Consider the following 27,384-nt stretch of genomic DNA (forward strand, 5'->3'; position numbering starts at 1 on the left):
GAGACGGGCGCGCGTGGGGGGAGGAGAGACGGGCGCGCGTGGGGGGAGGGGAGACGGGCGCGCGTGGGGGGAGGGGAGACGGGCGCGCGTGGGGGGAGGGGAGACGGGCGCGCGTGGGGGGAGGGGAGACGGGCGCGCGTGGGGGGAGGGGAGACGGGCGCGCGTGGGGGGAGGGGAGACGGGCGCGCGTGGGCGGAGGGGAGACGGCCGCGCGTGGGCGGAGGGGAGACGGGGGCGCGGGTAGGGGAGGGGAGACGGGCGCGCGGTGGGGAGGGGGGAGACAACGTACTAGAAAGAACAAAAATTGTACTGCTAAGCATTCGATTTTCTGGATTTCCTTAATTTACTTTTCGTCCATGGTACGATGTAATGGGAGTTCTGATGATGAAGATATTTAAGCAATTTGCTGCTGTCGTCATGGTATTCCAGAAAATGTAATGGGAATACGATTAGTAAATATGTGAAGAGCAACTGGCTTTGAGACAAGATGACAATGATCTATATTACATGATAAGTCTGCAATTCACGATTAATAGCCGAGTAGAGGGTAATCAAACCATCATTTTTAATCTACTTCTCTAATATTCCACTCTCACTGCATGCAGGGAATACCAACACTTACATGTTTCCATGGGAGTTCTGATTTCTCGTACTTTACTATGATGATAATTTCTTCCTAAGTAGATTGGCACAAATAAAATGTTATCATACTGACAACAAAATCAGTGCTTGAAATTTCACGAAAAATTCTTTCCATAGCGAAAAACGCCGTTTCTTTAATTACTACCATACCAGGCCATTTCTCATATCCGTAGCACACTCTCCCTTATTTCGCGATAATACAAAACGAGCCCTTCTTTGAAGTCCCACAAAAGACTGCAATACTCCACAAGAGGACAGACAAGCATAGAGTTAGCCGTTTCTTTAGTAGACCTGTTACGTTTTCTAAGTGGTCTGTCAAGAAACAAGTCTTTGGTTTGCTTTCTCCATAGCATTATGACTATGAATGTTATGATTTAATTTATTCTTAATGTAATTCCTATGTATTTAGTTGAGTTCACAGCTTTTAGGTTTGTATTATTTATCGTGTGAACGAAATTTAGCACATTCCTTTCAGTACTTATGTGGTTGACTTCATACTTTTCATTATTTACAGTCAATTGCTATTTTTCACACCATACAGATATCTTTATCACTTCACAATTCGTTTTGATCATCTGATGACTTTACAATAACATAAATGACCGCCTAATCTGCAAAAAAATCTCAGAGCTGCTCAGATTGTCTCCTACATCGTGTATGTATATCAGGGACAAGAGAGGGCCTATAACACTTACTTGGGAAACGTCAGATATTACTTCAATGACTTTCTGTCAGTTATTACGAACTGTGACCTTTCTGGCACAAAATCACGAATCTGTGCACACAACTAGGATGATACTCCAGGGGCACACAATGTAATTGGAAGTCACTTGTGAGGAATTGAGTCAAAAGCCTTCTGAAAATCAAAAAATATGGAATCAATGTAATGTCATCTGTCCATATCCGTCATTACTTTGCGAGAATAAAGAGCTTGTGTGTTTCCCAATAATTATTTTTTCTGAATATGTGTTAGCTATTTGTCAACAAATGATGTCTTTAAGGTAATTCATAATGTTCAAACAGATTATGGTTTCCAGTATCCTAGTGCAAAGCGATGTTACTGGAATGGGTCTGTATTTCGTCAGATTACTCCCATTTCCTTTCTTGGGTTCTGGAGTAATTTGCGCAACTTTCCTGTCTTCATGTACCGATCTTTCTGCAGTTGAAGAATTGTATATGACTTAAGTATGGAGCTATTGCATCAGCATATTCTAAAAGGAACCTGAATGGTGTACAATCTGGACCAGAGGCATTGCCTTTCTTAAGCTGCTCCACTGCATTTAGGATATCAACGCCTGAAGTTACAGGCAGTTTTTCTTGATTAGAATTCTGTAATACTTACTTTGTTTTTCTTGTGAAGGGATTTAGGAAAACCGTCTTCAGTAACTCGCTTAAGTAGCACCGTTGTCAATAGCTTTACCATTGATATCGCGCACTGAAGGTATTAATGCACCTTGTCAATTGTATACTTTACATATAACCAGAATTTCTTTGGGTTTTCAACTAGATTTCGAGACAGTGTCGTTCTGGATACTATTAAAAGCCTCTCTCATTGAAGTTTGCGCTAAATTTCGAGCTTCTGTGAAACTTCGTCCATCTTGTGGATTTTGCGTTCTTTTAAATTTGACCTGTGTATTTCATTGCTTCTGCACCAGTGGTCTGCCATGTTTTGTGCCAGTACCACCTCTTATTAATTTGACACATCTCTCATTTATTACTTATGTGACTTTAAACCGCATGTGGTCTATGTTTGGAAAGACTTACCTGAAGGAGTGGATAGTGTCTCTTCAGAACGTGATAAGCGAATTTTTATCTGCTTTTTCAAGGGCATGAATTTTGCGTTTATTTTGGTGAGTTTCGATGTTACAGTATTCACTCTTGTGAACTCTTCATGGCTCAACAACATTGTGGTCATTAATCCCTGTATCTGTTATGCTCCCTATTTGGCCAGTGTTATTAAGGTGTCAAGTATGTTTTCGCAATCATTTACACTCTGAGTGCGCTACTTAACTCATTGTTCAAAATCATTTTCAGAGACGCCATTCAGTACAGTTTCGGACGACGTTTTATGCCTACCACTGGCATCGGTAAAGGGAACTTGTTATTTTATTCCAGTTGGTATGTGTAAGCCCCACCCATACTCATTATAACGTGTAGGCTTTCACAGTCAGTGTCTTCTTTAGTTAAAAATTCTGGGCTGAGAGGCCGTGGTCGATCTGTAAAACTACTACTTCCTCACATTTCGTTGACAACTGCAGGCAACAACTTCCGAGATGAGTCAACAGCTGGCTGCCAGGCTGTGGAGTTCCCAACATTGCCAGTCCATGACTTATTTCCAGTATGACAGTAAGTTTCACGAGCGAACAGAATGTGTGGCCACAGGCAGCCTCTGAGTCCAGCTGTTGCCAATCTTTTCATGGATTTTTTTTTAACAGCAGGTGCTGCAGTCTGGTGGTATAAGACCTTTAAAGTGGTACTGGTATGTGGATGAGAATTTTGTGGTATGGAATCACAGTAAAGAGGAACTGTATGGTTTCACAGTGTATCTGGATAGTATTAATCCAAACATACAATTTACTACACAGAAAGAGAGAGATGGACAACTAAATTTTTTGGATGTATCAGTAATTAAACGGGCAGATTGGAGTCTAGGGCATAAAGTGTATAAAAGAGAAACACACACACACCTACCGACCATTACCTCCATAAGGATTCGAACCATCATCCCAGGCAGAAGAGAGGCGTCATTAAAACACTGGTGGACACAGCTAATAATATGTCAGCCAGTTTACTTGCAAGATGATCTAAATCACTTGCGAATGGATACGCTGACAACGAGATAGATCGAGCATTTCATCCCAGAATCAAAGTGTGTGACAACATTCAGCAAGAACAACTGTCAGCTGCAAGAGTTTTCTTCCACTTAATTGCAATATTACTGACAGTATTGGGAAAGTCCTGGCAATGTTTCCAGTTATAACAATTTTTAGACCCACAAACAATATTAGTGAGTGTAAACGTAGGCTTCCACGGCCTTTGTCACAGTCAATAAATTCTTCTGGGGTTGGGGCCACATTGTCAACTATAAAATTACGACGTTTCAGTGGCTGTTGCAAGGCGCCTTCCTCAGGGTGTCTCAGGAAGGTGTCTTGCAACAGTAGCCGAAACATCGGAATTTTATAGTTGACAATGCGGCCTCAAACCCGGAAGAACTTTAATGACCAAGATTAGTGAGTGTTTAAGATCGGCGAAAGATGCACTACATCTCTTAGCAACTCCTGAGGTGTATAAAATTCCGTGTGACTGTGTGAAGGTTTATATTGGAACAACGATAAGAAGTGTCAATACCCGCTAAACCGAACACAAAAAGAAGTATCGACTGGAATATACCGACAAATCAGCTACAGCAGAACACCTTTTTAAAGATGTCGACCATGAAACAAAATTTAATGAGAAAAGCGTGCTAGCCAGGCCATCGATTATTATGCACATATGTGAAGGACAGAGATTCAGGAACACCACAATGATTTCAGCACAAAAGAGGACGGCTTAAAGTTAGAGAGGATATGGCAGTCAACTTTGCACCAACGATGTGACGATCTATTACATTAAATCCAGAATAATGGAGTTAGTCAGAGACAGACTTACAGTCAGCCCCACGTGACTTATGTTGGTGCCCTCTATATAAACAGGAAATCCATGGCCTGGCAGCCATCGTTGACTCACCTCCGAAGATGCTGCCCGCAGTTACCAACGAATTACAGATAGACTACAGCCTCTCAGCCCGGAACTTTTAATTGATTGCTATCTGTACTACTTCACAGGAATATCTACTTAAGTTTCATTACAAAGTAAACTACTTCGAACAGCAATGAACATTCCACCAACTGTATTTCATCTATTCTTTTGGAACATGGTTAGGACCCTTGAAGAATTTCGGCTGAACTTATTTCCATACCTTTATTGTGGTTGTATCTACCCTCTTTGGGTGTTCTACTTTGAGCCATTGAAACTGAAGCCCTTTCTGCACTTATCTGAGAACCTCTCACCTAAAAAAGCCCAGTCTCCTCTACACATCCCTTATACTCGTGGAACTGCTTCCTTTCTGTAGTTGACTCCTGACCCATTTAGCAGAACCTGTAAATCCACCACCTTTTGGCGCTAGTCGAGGAATCTGCAACCTACACAGTTGCAGAACTGTCTGGGGCTCTGATTCAGACCTCCACTCCACTTTGTACGAAATAACCACTTCCAGTTCAGCCCATGATGGTGAGCTCCACCATCTCTCAGGCAAGAATGGCGGTCTTTATTAGCTAGGCGCTGAAACCAGGCAGAACCTATTGCAATCCAATGTGGCACATGTAAGTTGCGTTTCATAAGAAATGCGACCAAACTCATAAAAAATCATTTATTGAATATATTCGTACAAATAAAAAATTTTCAAAATAGCACCCTCTTCGTCAATACACTTCTGCAGGCGGTGTTTCCATGCCTGGAAGGCATCCTGGAATTTCTTTCCCGGAATGTCCTTTAGAACAAGTCAGGACTATAGGGAGGCTGGGGAACCAATGGGGTCCTGGTCCTGGCAAGGAAGTCTTTTACAATGAAGGCACTGTGACACTGTGCATTGTCGTGGTGAACTTTCCACTTATCCTTGCTGTCGCTTCAGCAGCGTGAGACCCTCCTTTTCAGTCTTTTGAGCACTTCCAAGTAGAAAGCTGAGTTCACTGTAGTCCCGGTAGGTACGAATTCGTGGTGGACAATGCCTCTGACGTCCAAGAAGGCAATGAGCATGGTTTTGATCCTGGACTTGCTCATGCGTGCCTTCTTGGGATGGGGTGATGATGGGGTGTGCCACTCTGAACTCTGCCTTTTTGTCTCAGGGTCGTACTCAGAAATCCACGACTCATCAACAGTGATAACTGATTTTAAAAATTGAGGATCATTTTTACACATTTCCAATATTTCTTGACACCGTGCTTGTGTTTTTCGGTCAACACTTTTGGGACAAGTTTGGCACACATCTTTCTCATGTTCATATCTTCTGTCACAATGCGGAAAAAAGTTGTTTTTGACAAGTTTAAAGTTTGTTCTATCAATTGAAGGATCAGCTGTCTGGCAGAGTTCAAACAATCACGCACATGCATCACATTTTCGTCGACTCACGCGGTTGATGGCCATCCACTGTGAGGTTTGTCTGATCTCCTCTCGGCCCTCCATGAACGACTTGTACCATCGGAAAAGTTGCGATTTGGACAAACAATCATTCCCAAAGACATGCTGAACTAATGGAAACGTTTTGGTGGCGGACTTCCTAAGTTTAATGTAAAATTGGATCTACAGAATGATCCATTGTGCCATGTTACATGAACTCAAAATGGGGTCGACAGAAACGCACATCCTGAGTCTCCGGCACCTTAGAGCTGATAGAGACAAAGAGCGTTTTGAAACTAGCACCCCCATCCACTTAGCCCAGCCGGTTACAACACGCTGTGGTGTACCGTTGCGTTAGAAAGACATTGGTCACAATCCTCATGGAACGCAATCTGTATTGTTACCACCAACGTGAGGTCACCACTTACAGCTGGCTAAGCCATCGTTTTCATGGCATTCAGAAGCACCCATTTCTAATCTGTAAAGACTCCACCCATTATGCACACAGAATGCTCATCGGATTCCTTCCCGTCCTATGCAGTCTTATCTCTAAATGGCGCCATTACACACCTAACATCGGAGATTCCAAGTGCCAGTAATACTACCCTCTGTGAATGCTCAGTCATGCACACTGAGAGGCTTCCTTTGGAACATGGCACGCGACTTCATCTGACTCATGGTTTCCATCAGCCATAGACAGCTCCCAAATCTGATCATCAGACGAACTGAGCAGGCTCTTCGATCAGCAACATGAAAATTCTTTCACTGCCACCCACACACCTGAATGACTTCCCACTCAACCACAAGTGAGACGTCAATCTCAGTGTGGGCAGTACCCAAGAGGACTGCAGCAGTGGACCAATTGGTGGACAACACTGCCTGGAGCTATCAGCGAAGAATCACCAACTTGATTCACATCTGAACACAGCAATTACTGTATCCGTCCATACCAGAGTTGGCATGGTAAATACACAGACATATACGAAATATAGGAGTTGAAGGTAAGGAACACTGACAAAATTTAAAATAAGTCGTTTCTTATGAAAACGTGTGTCACTCCACAGTACTCTGATGTGCTACTGCTGCTACTATCAGAGCTACCACTGGATTGGGCGATCTAAGTGCTGCAAGTAACACAAAACGAATGATTCAATGCAGACAGTGGTTCTATGCACTACACAGTTACTAAAGCGTATAAATGTGACTGATATATACACAAATGTGCACTAAATACAGGATTAGAAGCTAAATAACAACAACAACATTACAATTATAACTATAATGCTAGTAGATGTCACGAAAATATACTTACAGCAATTGATAAATAATTTACTCTCTTGTGACAAACAACGAAGGATAAGGATGTCAAGTCATGCATCAGAAGTCCCTGTTGTGAGCCAATTTAAGTATTAATGCTGATGCTGATGAACAGGGAAAATGAGCAAATAAGCTTCTAACTAACACTATGTGTTTTCCTTGCAGGAAAGTTGAAGTCGTTGTAGCAGCAGGCATCTGGTGTCAACACAATGCTGTTCAATCAAACCTACTGTTTGAATACCAGTGGGTGTCAGCATGTTAGTGTCAGTGTATTATCGAAAAGGGAGTTCTAATAAATCCCCAATGAACCATGGACCTTGCCTTTGGTGGAGAGGCTTGTGTGCCTCAGCGATACAGATAGCCATACAATAGGTGCAACCACAATGGAGGGTTATCTGTTGAGAGGTCAGACAAACATGTGGTTCCTGAAGAGGGGCAGCAGCCTTTTCAGTAATTGCAGTCTGAATGATTGACTGATCAGGCCTTGTAACATTAACCAAAATGGCATTGCTATGCTGGTATGTGAACGGCTGAAGCTGTACTGTACTGTATGGTTAAATTATGGCATCCTCTTGGGTAAAATATTCTGGAGGTAAAATAGTCCCCCATTCGGATCTCTGGGCGGGGACTAGGGACTACTCAGGAGGACGTTGTCATCAGGAGAAACAAGACTGGCGATCTACGTATTGGAGTGTGCAATGTTGTGCAGGTACATTAGGTAATTTAAAAAGGGAAATGGATGGGTTAAAGCTAGATATAGTGGGAACTAGTGAAGTTTGGTGGCATGAGCAACAAGGCTTTAGGGACACGTGAATACAGGGTTATAAATACAAAATCAAATAGGGGTAATGCAGGAGTAGGTTTAATACGAGGTGCATTCAAGATCTAAGGCCTCCGATTTTTTTTCTAATTAACTACTCACCCGAAATCGATGAAACTGGCGTTACTTCTCGACGTAATAGCCCTGCAGACGTACACATTTTTTACAATGCTGACGCCATGATTCCATGGCAGCGACGAAGGCTTCTTTAGGAGTCTGTTTTGACCACTGGAAAATCGCTGAGGCAGTAGCAGCACGGCTGGTGAATGTGCGGCCACGGAGAGTGTCTTTCATTGTTGGAAAAAGCCAAAAGTCACTAGGAGCCAGGTCAGGTGAGTAGGGAGCATGAGGAATCACTGCAAAGTTGTTATCACGAAGAAACTGTTGCGTAACGTTAGCTCGATGTGCGGGTGCGTTGTCTTGGTGAAACAGCACACACGCAACCCTTCCCGGACGTTTTTGTTGCAGTGCAGGAAGGAATTTGTTCTTCAAAACATTTTCGTAGGATGCACCTGTTACCGTAGTGCCCTTTGGAACGCAATGGGTAAGGAGTACGCCCTCGCTGTCCCACACCATGGACACCATCATTTTTTCAGCACTGGCGGTTACCCGAAATTTTTTTGGTGGCGGTGAATCTCTGTACTTCCATTGAGCTGAGGCGTTTAGTTTCTGGATTGAAAAATGGCATCCACCTCTCATCCATTGTCACAACCGACGAAAAGAAAGGCCCATTCATGATGTCGTTGCGTGTCAACATTGCTTGGCAACATGCCACATGGGCAGCCGTGTGGTCGTCCGTCAGCATTCGTGGCACCCACCTGGATAACACTTTTCGCATTTTCAGGTCGTCATGCAGGATTGTGTGCACAGAACCCACAGAAATGCCAACTCTGCAGGCGATCTGTTCAACAGTCATTCGGCGATCCCCTAAAACAATTCTCTCCACTTTCTCGATCGTGTCGTCAGACCGGCTTGTCCTAGCCCGAGGTTGTTTCGGTTTGATGTCTCACGATGTTCTGCCTTCATTAAACTGTCGCACCCACGAACGCACTTTCGACACATCCATAACTGCATCACTATATGTCTCCTTCAACTGTCGATGAATTTCAATTGGTTTCACACCACGCAAATTCAGAAAACGAATGATTGCACGCTGTTCAAGTAAGGAAAACGTCGCCATTTTAAGTATTTAAAACAGTTCCCATTCTCGCCGCTGGTGGTAAAATTCCATCTGCCGTACGATGCTGCCATCTCTGGGACGTATTGACAATGAACGCGGCCTCATTTTAAAGCAATGCACACGTTTCTATCTCTTTCCAGTCCGGAGAAAAAAAATCGGAGGCCTTAGAACTTGAATGCACCTCGTAATGTATAAAAAAAATAGGAGTGTGGGTAAGCTACTACAAACAGCATAGTGAAAGCATTATTGTGGCCAAGATAGACACGAAGCCCACACCTACTACAGTATTACACGTTTATATGCCAACTAGCTCTGCAGATGAAGAAATTGATGAAATGTATGATGAGATAAAAGAAATTATTCAGATAGTGAAGGGAGACGAAAATTAAATAAGCGTGGAGGACTGGAATTCGATAGTAGGAAAACGAAGAGAAGGAAATGTAGTAGGTCAATATGGAGTGGGGAAAAGGAATGAAAGAGGAAGCCGCCTGGTAGAATTTTGCACAGAGCATAACTTAACCATAGCTAACACTTGGGTTAAGAGTCATGAAAGAAGGTTGTATACTTGGAAGAGGCCTGGAGACACTGGAAGGTTTCCAATAGATTATATAATGGTAAGATAGAGATTTAGGAACCAGATTTTAAATTGTAAGACATTTCCAGGGGCGGATGTGAACTCTGACCACAATCTATTGGTTATGAACTGTAGATTAAAACTGAAGAAACTGCAAAAATGTGGGAATTCAAGGAGATGGGACCTGGATAAACTGAAAGAACCAGAGGTTGTAGAGAGTTTCAGGGAGAGCATAAGGGAACAATTGACAGGAATGGGGGAAAGAAATACAGTAGAAGAAGAATGGGTAGCTTTGAGGAATGAAATAGTGAAGGCAGTGGAAGGTCAAATAGGTAAAGAGGCGAGGGCTAGTAGAAATCTTTGGGTAACAAAAGAGATAGTGAATTTAACTGATGAAAGGAGAAAATATAAAAATGTAGTAAATGAAGCAGGCAAGAAGGAATACAAATGTCTGAAAAATGAGACTGACAGGAAGCGCAAAATGGCTAAGCAGGGATGGCTAAAAGAAATATAACAACGTACACACATATATCACTATGGGTAAGATAGATACTGCCTACAGGAAAATTAGAGAGACCTTTGGAGAAAAGAGAACCACTTGTATGAATATCAAGAGCTCAGATGGAAACCGAGTTCTAAGGAAAGAAGGGAAAGCAAAAAGGTGGAAGGAATATACAGAGGGTCTATATAAGGGCGATGTACTTGAGGACAATATTATGGAAATGGAAGTGGATGCAGATGAAGATGAAATGGGAGATATGATACTGCGTGAATAGTTTGACTGAGCACTGACAGATTTAAGTCAGAACAAGGCCCCAGGAGTAGACAACATCCCATTAGAACTACTGATAGCATTGGGAGAGCCAGCCCTGACAAAATTGTACTATCTGGTGAGCAAGATGTATGAGACAGGCGAAATACCCTCAAAACACTTGAAGAAGAATATTATAGTTCCAATCTCAAAGAAAGCAAGTGTTGATCACATGTGTGAAAATTACCAAACCACCAGTTTAATAAGTCACAGCTGCAAAATACGAACACGAATTCCTTACAGACCAACGGAAAAACAGGTGGATGCCGACTTAGGGGAAAATGAATTTGGATTTCGTTAATATGTTGGAACACGTGAGGTAATACTGACCCTACGACTTATCTTCGAAGATAGATTAAGGAAAGGTATTTGTAGACTTGGAGAAAGCTTTTGACAATGTTGACTGGAATACTCTCTTTCAAATTCTGAAGGTGGCAGGGGTCAAATACAGGGAGCAAAAGGCCATTTACAATTTGTACAGAAACCAGATGGCAGTTATAAGAGTGGAGGGACATGAAAGGGAAGCAGTGGTTGGGAAGGGAGTGAGACAGGGTTGTAGCCTCTCCCCACAGCAAGCAGTAAAGGAAACTGAAGAAAAATTTGGAATGGGAATTAAGATCTATGGTGATGAAATATAAACTTTGAGGTTTGCCGATGAGACTGTAATTCTGTCAGAGACAGCAAAGAACGTGGAAGAGCAAATGAACAGAACACACAGTGTCTTGAAAGGAGGCTATAAGATGAACAACAAAAGCAAAACGAGGATAATGGAATGTAGTCTAATTAAATCAGGTGATTCTGAGAGATGAAATTAAAATTTAATACAGTCTTGATCGCAATCTTGTTAAAATATTTTTTTATTGGGGTATTTGTATGGAGTGTAGCTATGTATGGTTGTGAAACATGGACGATAAATAGTTAGGGCAAGAAAAGAATAGAAGCTTTCGAAATGTGGTGCTACAGGAGAAAGTTGAAGATTAAATGGGTAGAATGCTACAGGAGAAGGTTGTAGATTAAATGGGTAGATCATGTAACTAATGAGGATGTACTGAATAGAATTGGGGAGAAGAGAAATTTGTGGCACAACTTGTCTAGGAGAAGAGATCGGTCGGTAGGACATATTCTGAAGCATCAAGGAATCACCAATTTAGTACTGGAGGGCAGCATGGAGGGAAAAAATCGTAGAGATGAGTACACTAAGCAGATTCAGAAGGATGTAGGTTGCAGTAGTTACTTGGAAATGATGAAGCTTGCACAGGATAGAGTAGCATGGAGAGCTGCATCAAACCACTTTCTGGGCTGAAGACGACGACAACAACAACAAAGATATTCTCCTTGGATGAATGACAATGACCATGCAGTGTGTCAACGCAGATTTCAGCCTTGTTCCACAGAAAAGTTTGTTGTCCCCTGATGTTACAAAGTGATCATACCATCTCTGTAGGGGATTCAGTCGGAACAGTTAAAATATTTAAAAACAGAGGGAGCACAGATCTACAGGAGCTGATTTTTAACATTTAATGAAATGCAGTACAGGATGAGCTAGAGTGTTGGCAAAGATGGCAGTCACATAACCTCCAATTCTACGACACACTTTGCAGTAATCTACTGTCGATAGCTTGTCAAACGCTCCACTCATTAGGAACTACCATATCTCGACTCCATGATGCATTCTGTGCATTGAGGTAAGTGTAAATGTATGATTCAACATTACCAGATGTGGGCACTGAATTGCGATCTTATTTAAGTTTATATGCCCAGCTGTAAGTAATAGTTTATAAAACCCCTCCATTTCAATGTAAATAAACAGTTACCACCATGACCAAGTGGACGAAACAATCTCACCCCAACGGTCTTTAAATGACTGGTCCTGCAATGATGATGGTATAAACCAGAAGAACGAGACGAATGGATCATTACTTCCTGATATTAGAAGTGCTTTGGTTATTGGGGCTTCATGCTGCGGAAAATAATCAAATTTTTACACTGTTGACGTATTCTGTGGGAGTCCACTTAGGGCATGTTTATATTTTTCAAAAATACTGTTTCAGTTAAAATATCAGCTACTTCAGGAGATTTTGCACGGAATTAAGGGACTAACAGGCAGTGATATTCCACCACCTGAAAAAGTAAAACAAAACAGCACATTCTTATTTGGCAACATCTCTGTGGGAAATCAGGATATGTGCAGATATTTCTGCTTTGCTCGCCACATGCAAGTCAATATATTTTATTTCAGTGAGACATACTTAAGCATCCAAAAGCTGTTGGTCTAGAATGCACCAACTTTGTAACCTTCGAACAGGCAATCTGAATTAAAGCATATTTTTTAGGCACATGTAGGAACTGACATGTCACTCAATGAATTCTTTATATGTAAGGATTGCTGGATTAACTCTCAGCGTAGCTTGCTGGTTACAGATAAAACTAGTAAATTGAACGAGAGTCAATAGAAACAGAACTTGAACAAGATTCTTCAAAAAGGCAATGCAACAAAACGCGCATGTGTCAGAGTATTGTACACTATGTGCAAATTTGTAGATGTGTTGCACATTCATTAAGAGGACGCAAAGCACGTGCGTTTGACAAAAAAATGGAGGCAATCAACACTAAATTAATGGAACTGAAGGTCTTGTTAAGAGAGGTGGTATGAATGTTGAGGTGCTGAATGTTCATATACAGCAATATGAACTGTGTGTCAACGAGAAAATTAAAGGAGTCAGTATAAAACTAGTGTATGTGTGAAATATCGATGTGATAGCTAAGGCACTTCATGCCCATCACCACCAATTGTCCCAAAGTAAACTTAAGTTGTAAACTGTCTCAAAAATGGCTTAGTTAAAAAATGGTTGAATTGGTTCTGAGCCCTATGGGACTCAACATCTGAGGTCATCAGTCTCCTAGAACATAGAAGTACTTAAACCTAACCAATCTAAGGACATCACAAACATTCATGCCCGAAGCAGAATTCGAACCTGCGACCATAGGGGTCGCACAGTTACAGACTGAAGCACCTGGAACCGCTCGGCCACAACGGCCAGTAATGGCTTAGTTTACAGCAACATGTTGACGAGAAAGTGTAATGTTAAAAACTGGCAATTTGACTGAAGTTACTTTGGTGAAAGTTAGGTCAACTGCAACGAGACAATTATCTCCCAGTAATATTTAAGCCAGTAACTGACAGGCTGAAAGAGCTGTCATGGACAATGGATAGAAGCAGAAATAGGAGGAGGAGGAGGAGGAGGAGAAGAAGTCATGCTGAGTTGAGACAGAACACATGGGGTCATCAGGGCAAAACCATATTTGTTACGTAAGCACTTAATAAGTTTAACCAGGAAGGCAATAAGAATTGTTAATAAGGAATTTGGGAGATTGCCTAGGCTGTTACAGTTAATGGCGAATGTTAAAAATATACCCTGAAACTATAAAAACATGTGGTCCAATATTAAGCATGACCAACGCATGTAAAACCCCAAAAGGATGAATGGATGTCTCATAGAGCGACAAATACAGGACTGTAACTGAAGCAGCAGTAGCAGCTCCACTTCGTGAAGGTAAAAGTCGAAGTTCAGCAAGAAAGACTAAACGATCTACCTCAGAAGTATATAAATTATGGTAACTAAATGAAATGATAGATCGATTACGACTTTACAGCTTCAGTTGGGGAAAAGAATGCAGATTACATGAACAAAATATTATCGATCTTACCTGAAAATATACATTGTCGAGTAATTGTGGAGAGAGTAGTTCACGAGCTTTACAGACCTGCATGCAGGATATATCTGATAATACGAGGAATGGATTATGCTGGGTAGGCTGATCTCTTAGATACATAGGACTACTTACAATCAAATAATGGTTTCAATTACATTCTCACAGTCACACACGGTCACAGGCACAGAGGTTTCTGAATAATTGTTGCACGCAGGACTACATCGACTGCCCAACAGACTTCAGGCATATGATGGAAGTGAATTTTCCGATAGGCATTTCAAAGCAGAATTGGAACGATGTGGGATAAATCACTATTCAACATTTTCTCATTTGGACACTAGTATTGCCAATGGTTGAACTGGACAATTAGAAACTGAATCTGGAAGCTATTTAATCTTCAACGTACGTGCAAATGTCTGAACATACAGCCACAAATCATTGCAAGTATAATCGCATTATTCACCACAGGTTTAAGAACAAACCTACTGATGTTACAAACGAATTATGGGAAAACTTTGAACCCAATATGTTCCTCATAGAGCAGGTCATAAGATGTTGAGGGAACAGGGCATTGATGAAATGGCTTAGTTTCTCATCAAAGCTCTACAGCTGGGTGAACACTCGCATTTTGCTATGTAATACGAAAAGCGAAGTGATACGAGTGCTAGAAAACATATCAACAAAGTTGGAGGTGGTATCCTCGAGAAGCTGCCATCGAAGTTTGTATCTCTGGATACAATTTCTGCAGAGTTGGAACAAAATTGAAATAGCACCTAGCTTATGGTGATAAGGGCTTTGATGCTTTGGACAATGTACGCTAAAAGCACACGATCGCCTACACTACAAACAAAGATCACCATACTGCAGACCAAATATTCACTGATGAGGTTGCGCAGGCATGTCAAGATATGGATATTCATGTAGGATAACCTAAGTCTGCATATGTGGTTGATAAGGCAATGTTTGCTCGAACTTAAATTGGGTACTGGACTAACCTTCAAGCTATAATGAATGCAGCTCACTGCATACTAAACAAGAAGAAAAACCTATGTGATGTTTAAAAAAATTCGTGACAGCGGCAAAAGGAGCCTAGAGGCAGAAAGAAGGAAGGAAACGATGTGTTAAAACGCACAGGTTGCTACCAATACCAAAGACATCTGGTGGAACAATTCTGTTCATGATACCTCCATTTGCTGGGCTGTCAGCCACTGGTTTCATTAGCTAGGAGACCTGATATATTTCAAAGCAGTAAAGAGCGCCCAAAAAAGCGAAAAGTGATTACAAGCAGCTAAAAGGCATAATATGACCATGGAGGCCATCGCTATAGGTAAAGGCTTTTATTTACAATACAGGAAATAGCTTGGGTTGTACACTTAAGAAAAAGCCCACAGCAGTGGTACTGGAAAGATGGATTAAAAACATAGATCCGCTTAAACTCATGAGAAAATTTTAAATCACGATATTTTACAGCGTGTTTATGTAGGATACATTGCCTGAGACAGTGTGGAAACCCAAGAAACGTGAAACTGTCAATTTAGATATTGTTCAGGGTATGGAGCTCTTTGTGATTTAAGGCCACCTGAAAGATTGTAGTGTCACTTTACCAATAGGAACCAGCTGTTGTACAATGTTTGACACTACCGTAACTTCAGTTCATACCTCTGAGGATACTTGTGCAAGATATTTTTCCAGACAATTGCATAAAAACAAGCAGTATGCAAGTCTCTACATCATTTGAGGCTGCAATGTAATTATGTACACTCTAATGCTAATTGGTCTAAATTGAAAGCAAACTACTTTCCTCCAATAGATTAGCAGAGAGTAGTGATGTACAGAATCAACTGGTCTGGAAACACACAAAAGCATAGCTAACGTCACTGCATTAACAATAAATTACATCTAGGGAATGGGGAAGTTGTGGCAATACCTCCTGGCTCTTGCGACATTGTCAATTCATATGTATACTTGAAACGTTTTGTTGAAGGATTTGAGGTACATGTAAACGTTAATATGTTTAAATCAGAGATAAAAACGAAACACATTGCGGACTTCAGTCACGAATATTCAATAGGATGGCTACTACATTTCTCAAAGGGTCAAGTGATGGTGTATAATACTGATAAAATTTTTGAGTTATCAACTGGTGGCCATACTGCCAGTCAGTACAATTCGTGTAGAGCATAATATTGCAACGAATTTTGTACCTTGATGACAGGTTAGTCCATACTATTTATGCATTTTTTCCTACAGTGGGTCCTGCTTATAAAAGTGAAGAAAATGAAGTCCACAATGAACATGGGCTGCTACATGAAGCCAAGGTGGCGAAGGGTTCACAACAATCAGGAATGTGGCAGCTACCGTGAAGTTAGGCTAGCGAAGCAAAAGTCAAAAGTGAACTCCGGGAGGTAACAGAAGAATGGCGTGTCCCATACTGGCAGGCAAGGGAGTCTTCAAATATGAGGGAATTGGATGAGTGGCCACACATGAGAGAGATACAACATGCCTATCCACTGAGGAGGACATCATGCCAGTATGACCAGTAGTTCAGCATCTTCTGCACAGACACTCAACTGGGCTAGTGAAAAAGCTGCCAGTGGCGACACGTATTCCATGGTGGTGGAGTGTGTTAAGACAGAGGTGCAGAGGAATAAACTAAACACCCACAGTCTAGCTATGAATGGACATGGGATAAAGGAAACGGAGCAGGGTGGTCTGATCACCTCACCTGGAAGTATCACTTAGGAGAAGTAAGACACTGAGGAACTAGGTACTATGTAGAGCCAAGTAAGAATACATGGGAGGACCAAGGAAGTTTCGTATCAGACATGAGCCTCAGGAATTTTCTAGTTTCAGCGAATGGAAGAACAAAATGCGCAAGATGTAGGACGATGTAAGAAACTCATTTCACCGAGAAATATTTATACAAAAGGTGTTGGCAGTGGAAAGTGAAAGCCACTGCCCAAGCTTCACGAGAAAAGACGATAGGAACGACGCTGAAGACGCTGCTCAAGGAGACAAGTTGATGTAGAACTGCACAGATCGTAAAATCTGTGACGAAAAGGAAGGTGAGATGGCTGGTGGGAGAAGCCGTAATATGGTTAATGGGGATAGCAAAGACAATGATACTCAGATAAATGTGTCCGACAAAGCCAAACCATATAAACAGATGTATCAGGATGATGGTTCAAAATGTGAAGAGCACATCTCCACAAGCGAATCACATTCCTGCACGCCTCAGTCCACCACGGACCAGGACATGCTACAGTAAACTTGAAGTGCACAGTATGGAACATTCTGCAATGGAAGGGTAACGTTGGTCATCACAGCTATGTGAACGTCGTGAGGGAGGAGTAAAGCCTCCAGTCAGCCTCAGAAACCTGCCAAATGGGTTTACACTCAGGTGGGGTAGAAGTCAGAAAATCGATAGCACACAGAATGTGATCACTTGAATATGTGTCAGACGGAGCGGGCCATTCAAGATGACGGGTGAGCTGGACAGTGCAGAATGAGAGGTACAAATGGTAATAAATGTGCATGGAATCTGAAAGAAACATGGGTGCTCTAGTGCTAAGAGGGATGATTCAGAAGGTCAGCTAAGAGTTAACCTCTTGGACAGGTTCTCTGGGAGCCTCAAAGCAGATGGTGGGAACTGAAGTCACCAAGCAGCAAAAAGGAATGAAGGAGCTGACCAATGAGCTGGAGTGAGTCTGACTTGGTAACAGCAAATAACAGAGGGGTGTAGATGTTACAAAGAGAAAAGCTGAAATGAAGGAGGAAAAAGCAGACTGCAACAGCTAGCCAACGAGTGTTCAGTGAGATGGATGACCAGCATGGCTCCATGAGGTGGAATGCAGTCCTTGGGGGAAAGGTCACGGAGGACCAGGACGAAACATGAGAGGTCAAAGGGGTTGTGAGGACAATTTTTTTCTTGGAAGCAGAAAACAAGTGAACACTGCAATTCCAAGAGCAGCTGTAATTCCTCCTTGTTGGATCTAGTACCACAAATGTTCCATTGGAGAAGAGTCATAATGGGGATTGGGGAGAAGGTAACAAATGAAAGTTAGTCACCTTGGTGGTTGCTGAGTACCAGCCTTCAAAAATTCACTGCTACAGGGGCAGAGGTTGGAGAATCCTTTCCACGAGATCTACAAACATTTTGTCATTCTCCTTGGGTCAGCCTGTGAATTCCATGGCAGAAAATTGGTAGGCTGTGGGCACCACCAAAATGGAGGTCAGCTGGGTGAGGGTATATGTGCCAACAGCACAGAAGGGGATCTTTAAGTCAGGGAAGGAGAAAACCGTTCGTTTTTGTTCGATTTCTTAGAACTTTCTAGTTGGCAGATGAAGACTACGTTTTTAGCTGTATAAAGTATTTGCGGGAGTACTGCTTTTGTCCTTCCAGCCTGATAGTTGTGTAGCAGGTGATTTCGCCATCAGGGGTAAGGATTTGATGGCTTGTTGTGCAGCTGCAGGAGGAGAAGGGGATGCTACTGTGACCTGAGTGATTGTACTACTGCAATACTGAACTTGAAGTTGCAAGTCTGGGTGGGCATATTCTCCATTGTGCATGGCATAGCAAAAATGATACTGTAAATGCCAAATGGTAAAATGCAAGGATCTTGACTAGCAAACAACTGCGAGTGACAGGGTGGGGTTTGATGTCCTTCACTCAGATCTCCTGGATGGCTCACTCATTAAGACACTTGGGACATTCATGGGATTACAACTGATACAGCAGAGAGGATGCAGACAGCTGCCCTCATGAGTATCTCTGCCAAGAGTAACACATTTGGCCATGTTTTGACAGGATATGTGTTTTATTATAATGTTGAACTCATTTTGTTTGTAACGTATGGTTGGACCATGATGACTTCATAGCCTGCCTTAATCTTTGAGGCAAACACTACTTGAGCAAATGGTAGAAAAAGAGTGCATGTGGGCTTTAAGTTTGCATGCATCTTTTTCATTACTCAATGGGTCACAGTGATGCCATGGTTAGAGGGAAGTGTAGATTTCTCCCTCGGTGAGGCCATCTAGCATCAGAATGTAAAAAACACCATGTGAAGAATTCAGTGAACAATGGTCCTCAACACAAACAGAATAACTCTGGAGGAGTGCTGCTGTAAGCAGTTGTTGGGCTTGAAAATCACAATATGTTTTCAGAAGGAAAGTTGTATTACATAAATGACAAAAGAATTTGACAGAGCCTGCAACTGCAACAACACCTTTCAGAGTAATGCAAGCATTAACCGTAGCAAAGGATACCACGAGGAACTGATGTGCAGCTGGGACAGCCTTGAAATCTTTAGCCTCATTCTGTTTGTGTTTAGTAGACACACCCTAAGAAGTTGATTGAGCCACTGCAAAAAATCTCCATGATTGCCAATATCTCTTATGGCATGCTCCTTCCAAGTGAGTGCCCCCTCAGAGGGGGATTCACCCACCGTAAATGACTGTTCACACCTCCCAAACTCCTGACAGAGGAACTAACTGGCATTTGGGCCTGGCCTGTATCAGAGGGTATGTGTGAACCCTACCGTTGACCCGGAGCTATGAATTATGCTTCACCTTGTCACATGTAATGTGTGTAATGAATGAGCTAGCCTTCAGGAACACACCGGGATGAAGGAGAAACAAAGAGAATAAGGATTCACCAGTTAAGTCTTCACAACTTTACTGAAAATGGCACTAGCTACTTACAATTCTTCTTGATCATGGCCTGTAAACTGTCACCCCTACAAGCTTGTGTGTTTTCTGAGCACCACTGTGGCACAGCATTGAAAGAGTTGTCCAACACTATATTCATTGATCTGAAAGGCTGGGAATCAGCTGCAATTTTTTGATTTATAGCCACTCACCCTTTCTTGTTCTACTGCAGTATGACAGTAGCTTATGGCTATCAAGAAGAATTTGTTGAATTCCAGTGATTTTCAAGTGATGTTCTGGATTAGGCACAATACAGCTGCTGATATACCACCTGAACTTTTGTCTTCCTGTACAGATATTAGATATGTGCTCTATTTATCTAGGAACAGTTGCATAATGGTTGTTGCACAGAACAGCATTACTGACGATACTGCCTTGTAATGTTGGTGCTTACTGGTAATTCTGAATAATTACAGTAGTGCATTTTATTTCTTAAGTTCTCTCACAATAAATAAAAATTAATATTTCTCAAAAAGTTCTGCAGTGAATTATGAAAACTTACCTTGCAGTATCAGATGCATATCTTGTTGAGGCTTCCACCTGAAATATTTCAAGAAATGGCCAGTAATTTACAACTGATGGGACAGTAAATAAATAGATTTCTATTGACACCCACCAACATGTGATTGGTCCACCAAACGTTGTAAGTGAAGCTTGAAAATATCATTAAAGAGGACATGATAAATTGTTGCAGTTAATGAAAGACAATATTAGTAAGAATTCACTTTCCATTTTCTCACTTTGTCTTCAGCACTGTAAATAACTACACAAGCTAGTAATTTGGTTGTAGCCATACTTCCTACTAGACACTTCACAAAGAAAAGTGACCAAAAACATCTTTAACCTGTCATGCACTTACGCCTTGTGTAAAATTTTCGTTCACTTTTTTTTATTATGGAAACTGCCATTCACTGACAGAAGAATCGATTATCATAAATGACACATTTGGGCCTTTGTGCTCTGGGCAGCCCAGATCAACTTGCAGAGGTGAGGAGCGACTTCTAAACCCAACCTTAAGTTCACACCCAGAACTACATACAGACCTGGACCATTAAATATACAAACATTAATAAATATTGGCAAACTCAAAATACTTTCAGACACTGTAAATGTATAACAAAATTGGTATTACAAAACAGCATATTCACGGATGAAGAAATACCACATTCAGAGAACTGTAGGTTTTTACAGAGAATACAGGGAAGAAATTCACAAAACTATCCCAGAACTAGGCTCTGCATTCATAAATGTCAAATCTATGTTGCAATCAGTACCAAATTTTTCCATTACCTCCAGGAAGACTAACTCCCTGCAACAATCCAATATTTAGATGAGAGGTACACAATAATTGATGCACATGCATCAATAAATCATGTTAACAAGAACAATGCAGAAAGCAAAACAGTCCTGAGAACTACGTTGAGAAGCATCTGTTGAAGTTCCAGAGGAAAATGTAAGAATTTTATTAAATTTTTATCCTCAGATTGGTACAGAATGGAGATGAGAGCACTTTCTGCCTAAACTGCTATTAATTAAATGTATTCACAACTGGAATTTTGACTTATGCCATTCTCAGGCGACAGCTTACTATGAACTACGTTGAAGCTATTACATGTCATGCCTAGCCATTGGGGAGTGGATATAAAGATGTGCAGTATGATATGACTAACAAAAATTAGTACATTAAGTACTAACATTGTCTGGACATACAGATTATGAAGACTCCAGTCTTGTAATGACTATGGAATTTGCAAACACAGTTAACACAAAGAAAGTATTACCTCAAAAGGAATTATAAAGATTTCAGACATCACACTGACTTACCACTTGAGAATCGTACAGCTGCAAAATTAATTTTGAATAAATATGTTCCATAACAGTCCAGGGAGAAAATGTTTTCATTTATAAATGTCTGCTTGACTGTGGATGTAAGAAAAGCGGATAAATGGTAAGAAAAAGACAGTTAGCTAAATTGTTGGCAGATAACCATCCCCCTCCCACCCCACATATATATCACTAAACCACTAAAAAGATATTCAGTCAACAATAATATGATTTGAGAATATCACATAGCTTATGTGCCAATAACAAAGCACAATTCCAAGAACATGATAAATTTCATAGTCAGACATAGATACCTGTTGAAATTGACAATTACCACTGATTAATAGAAGTGGTTCCTGGCCTAGAATAACTGATAATCATGTTCACAGAAGGTTCAAAGAAATTCCATGAAAAGTTCAAGGAGAAAACAACAGCAGAAATTCCAAAATACAAGATATATCAGGGATGGCTTAGGACAGTAAGGTCCTGTGATGGGCAGATTGATGAAGGACCAAAGGGGCAAAATATTATTGGAATACATTTGTAAAATTTTAGAAGGCTTATGACTATAAAGCACGACTGCTTTTATTCAAAATTCTTAAAAGTCTGACATGCAAAAGACAACATGAGTCCTTTTAAAAGAACTTCAGCCTCATTAGATATAAGAACAGACTTTAACCAAGGCAATGGACTAACTCCATTCTTCTTTCAGACCATACTAGAAAAGTGAGCATTGAACAGATGGAGCACTTGTCATAACGTAATACCAGAAGCTGAATACTACTTGGTTAGAAAATGGATGTCAAAATTGTTTGTTATACTTTTGTAGATAATTTTGCAATACTGATGGTACAGAGGAAGTACAAAACAGAGAGAAAGTACAAAACAGAGAGAAAGTACTAAACAGAGAGAAAGTACTAAACAGAGAGAAAGTACTAAACAGAGAGAAAGTACTAAACAGAGAGAAAGTACTAAACAGAGAGAAAGTACTAAACAGAGAGAAAGTACTAAACAGAGAGAAAGTACTAAACAGAGAGAAAGTACTAAACAGAGAGAAAGAAAAACAGTAGGAAAAGCATGACTACTCATCTCCTCTGATAAGAAGCAGTAATGGGGAACAGTAATACTACAAAATCCCGCTCAAATACTGAGTATGGGAGTATCAGGGGAAGACAAATTTGAGGATCTATGATAACTCATGTAGCCAAATGGTGGAGAAAATGGAGCCACAAGAGGAAGATAATGAAAGATGGACTTTGCATTACAGTAAACAGAAGATGTTTATAGTAAAAATTCATTCTCCAAAATTGCAGAACCTCTGACTCGCAAGGCAGTCATTTGGCCAGAATACACATCTGCATCACAAACACTGATTTCAGATTTAACAAATAATAGTGAAAATTACGCAAAAAAGAAAAGATATTAGGAAACATAACACCAGTACAAACATTTAAATTCAGAAACAATACACAAGTATACATAAATATTTAGGAAAATAACTGGGGCCAAAATTTGGCTAGCATACTGAAAAGAAAAACTGTGCAGAAGCACTAAATCTTTTTTATTAAAAAACTCATTGGCTTATAGAAGTGCACAAAGACCTACAAGAAACTTGTATAAATAAGCATGAAATTGAAAACCAAACCAAATACAGAAACAGAATTGAGTTGATAAATTCTCCACAACAAAATAGTTCCAAAAAGACAAGATAGAAACTAGACATCAGGTGACTGGAGAGAAATAAGTGAACAGATGAAGGAGTAGCATAAAGAAATGTAAAACCTTAGCTGGCCTGTAAGTGAGCAGAACAAAAAATTTTGTTTCTAATTTGCAATACCTTCGCAGTGAAGCAAAGTGATGCTGTATGTACTGCAAATGAACTACAGCAAGGTGGTCAAAAAGTCTCTGCAAATATGCAGATAACGGTATCTGGAGTGTTTTGTTAGGCTACAGCAGTGCTCAGAAGTATTTTTCAGTTGCGTTGTTATGCTGTCAGTACTGCTTGCATGCAGTCACAGAAGAGCAATGCATGTAAGTGTCACTCCATCAAGCGCTTCATGCTGCTGTGGTTACATATCTAGTGAATGAGCAAAATCATACAACAATGTAAGTATACATTCCTTTAGCTCAAAAGTATGTAACTTGCCTTGATGGTATGGTATTCATTAACCACTATGACTCAGGTATTCACTCAGTGATAGTTTACTTGTGGAGAACTAGAAGTATAACAAAATGGAACACTTGCTTGATGTTAAACAAACGTCTTCAAGACTGGGAGGTAACAGTATAGCACTGCTACAGAGTATGGCATATTACAACAACTAACAAGTGTGCAAAGTCAGTGGCAAGAACAGGAAGTAACAGTAACCAATAAGCTAAGGTCTGATCATCCTTGAAGAAGAGCGAGGATGACGGGCATTGATTGATTGATTGATTTATTTATTTTATTTCATTAACAGTACAGAGTAATCCACCACCTCACCACCTTGAAATTTAAAGTGGGTCAGATGCTTCCGAGTCTAACAGCAAAGACTTCTCATTGTTACAATCTTATTGGTATACAGTTGCTATGCTTTTTTAAAAAATAAATAAAGAAAATAATATATAAAGATTTCTCTTAGGTTACAGTGAATGCAATGCTTAACAATTGTTAAAATGGTTCAAATGGCTCTGAGCAGTATGGAACTTAACATCTGAGGTCATCAGTCCCCTAGAACTACTTAAACGTAACCAACCTAAGGACATCACACACATCCATGCCCAAGGCAGGATTCGAACCTGTGACCGTAGGAGTCGAGCGGTTCCGGACTGAAGCATCTAGAACCACCCTTAAAATGGTTCCATATAATACCTAGTTGACAAGAATATAATTTATATAATGCACATGTCAAAGAAAAATAAATGAGTGTAGAGAAAGAAAATGCTGTATTTGGAAGTGTAATATAGTCTAAGTACCACATTGGCTGATAATGGCCTATTTCTATGTATTTCTATGTATTTCAGATGAGAAGGTCTCGGTACAACCTCGAGCTATTCTCATCTGAAATGGATTGTCCTAAGGATAGAATGATTTGTAGGCAATCAGCTGCTGCTCCAAGAGAAACATCTCAACAAATCAGGGATGATCTGAAGCAACATAATGGACTGAGCCCACGCACGTCTACCATAAAAAGTCACTTAGTAACAGGCGATTTACATGATAAATGAAATAAACCAGTTCATAAATTCAAAAACTAGGGACAGGATAGACTTTCCAAGGAAACACTAAACTTGGAATGCCAAAGACGGACTTAAGGTTTTATGAAGTGACAAAAATAAATTTAACATTTTTTTTCTGATGGTGTGGAGTAAACAGGGTGAGTCACTAACTATTGCCACCAAGAGTAACTCTGGGAGTATGATAGGGGTTGAGAGGTTTGTAGGAGAAAAGTTGCATGGTACAACAGCCACAGTATGAAATTGGTTGATTGTTGCTTCCTGGATATAAAGGTCAACTTTGCTTTTTAATGCAGTGAGCACTCAGCTACGATCTACTCTCTTCTGCAAGAAGGAAGTCAGCACCAAGTCTAAGTTATCTGTGCACCGTTCAATCTTTCGACCAACTTTGTTGTATGGGAGCGAAAGCTGGGTGGATTCAGGTTACCTTATCAACAAGGTTGAGGTTACGGATATGAAAGTAGCTAGGATGATTGCAGGTACTAGTAGATGGGAACAATGGCAGGAGGGTGTCCACAATGAGGAAATCAAAGAAAAACTGGGAATGAACTCTATGGATGTAGCAGTCAGGGCGAACAGGCTTAGATGGTGGGGTCATGTTACACGCATGGGAGAAGCAAGGTTACCCAAGAGATTCATGGATTCAGCAGCAGAGGGTAGGAGGAGTCGGGGCAGACTGAGGAGAGGGTACCTGGATTCGGTTAAGAATGATTTTGAAGTAATAGGTTTATCATCAGAAGAGGCACCAATGTTAGCACTGAATAGCGTATCATGGAGGAACTGTATAAGGGGGGCTATGCTCCAGACTGAACGCTGAAAGGCATAATCAGTCTTAAATGATGATGATGATGATGATGATGATGATTGCTTTTTAAATGGGATGCTACAGTTTGATACTTATTTTCTGATAGCGGCTATGGAGATAAATCTGATGATGTTTAACACTAACGTCTTTGAAAGTCAATGAAGGTCAAAAAGGTGGACGTCCATTTACAGGTGTTCAAAGTGATGACCATTGGTATCAATGCAGTGCTGCGATCTTCTTACCATGGATGGAGTGGTATTTCTTATCACATCAGCACTTATGGAAACACATGCTCTGACAATTGTCTCTCATATCTCATGCAAATAGATATGCAGACTTGTAATAAATAGATTACAATTTCATATCGTTCAATTAACCAATGGCTGTTTTTCTATTACACACTTATGTTTATGTAATTGTAACTAATGCTTTCTATAAAACATTTTTCAGTGCTACTGTAATAGGACTGTATTAAGACCCATGGTGAGATGAGACAAGGAGATAGTAAAGAACAGTGGCAGAGTACAAATACTGTTTTGTTCTGCAGATCACTATACGCAATCTGATGACCATATGGACAGCAGCAACAATCCTTAAGTACATTGATGTGAGCTCATCAGATCAAATCACAATGTATTCAAAGAAAACAACTACCATATTTTACAGACTGTAAGGTGCACCTTAATTTTCAAGCAATTTTTAAGGAAAGTACATTTTTACCATTTTTTTATTAGATTGCAAAGTCAGCCTAAAAATTTCTTAGTTTATAAAACCAAAATGACCTTGTAAGATCACTGACATTCATTATCTCAACTTTCCTCAGCATGATTGTCCTCTATATATAAGATGGTCTTCACTACCATTACGAGCATTATTTATGTCGACCTACTAAAAGATTTAACAATGATATTTTTTCTCACCCTACATCGCAACTGCTTTGCTGACTGACACACTTGTTTGTAGATCATTTTAGAACTCCCTTTGTCATGAATTCAATCCTCTTCCATATACAATTTAAATACACTGAAATGCCATGGAAACTGGTATAAGCATGTGTATTCAAAAATAGAGGTATGTAAACAAGCAGGATATGACACTGCAGTCTGCAATGCCTATTAAAACAATAAGTGCCTGCCACAGCTGTTTTATCAGTTACTGCTTCAACAATGGCAGGTAATTAGGATTTAATTGAGTCTGAATGTGACGCTATAGCCAGAGCATGAGCGATGGGACAGCATTTCTGAGATAGCTATTAAGTGCCGGATACTCCCGTACGGCGATTTCATAAGTGTACAGTGAATATCAGGAAAATATAAAATTTCTGACATTGCTGTGGCCGGAGAAGGATACTGCAAGAATGGGACCACCAAGAAATGAAGAGAATCGTGTGCAATCCTTGCACAAATTGCTGCAAGTTTGAATACTGGACCATCAAAAAGTATCAGCGTGCAAACCTTTCAACAAAACATCACTGTTATGGGCTTTTGGAGCCGAAGGCCCACTCGTGCACCCTTGATTACTGCACGACACAAAGCATTACACCTCAATTTGGCCTGTCAACACCAGCATTGGACTGTTGAGACTGGAAACAATTGTATTGAGCAGATGGATGTGTACAGGT

At 40.6% G+C, this 27,384-nt stretch overlaps 1 protein-coding gene across 7 annotated transcripts in view; it reads right to left on the reverse strand.

Moving 5' to 3' along the window:
• LOC126108682 (putative zinc finger protein 66) overlaps positions 1-27,384 on the reverse strand; it is a 101,674-nt gene that overhangs the window by 8,776 nt on the left and 65,514 nt on the right. For 3 of the 7 annotated variants that reach the window (XM_049914002.1, XM_049913999.1, XM_049914001.1), the window contains one exon: positions 20,350-20,458. The exons of the other annotated variants lie outside the window; for them this stretch is intronic. In XM_049914002.1, coding sequence (XP_049769959.1) covers positions 20,417-20,458 — 42 coding nt within the window. In that variant the 3' untranslated portion in view covers positions 20,350-20,416. Of the gene's footprint in view, positions 1-20,349; positions 20,459-27,384 lie in introns of those variants that run through there. 7 annotated transcript variants of the gene reach the window in all.

The sequence above is a fragment of the Schistocerca cancellata genome, chromosome 11 (assembly GCF_023864275.1).
Source record: "Schistocerca cancellata isolate TAMUIC-IGC-003103 chromosome 11, iqSchCanc2.1, whole genome shotgun sequence".
Taxonomy (NCBI): Eukaryota; Metazoa; Arthropoda; class Insecta; order Orthoptera; family Acrididae; genus Schistocerca; species Schistocerca cancellata.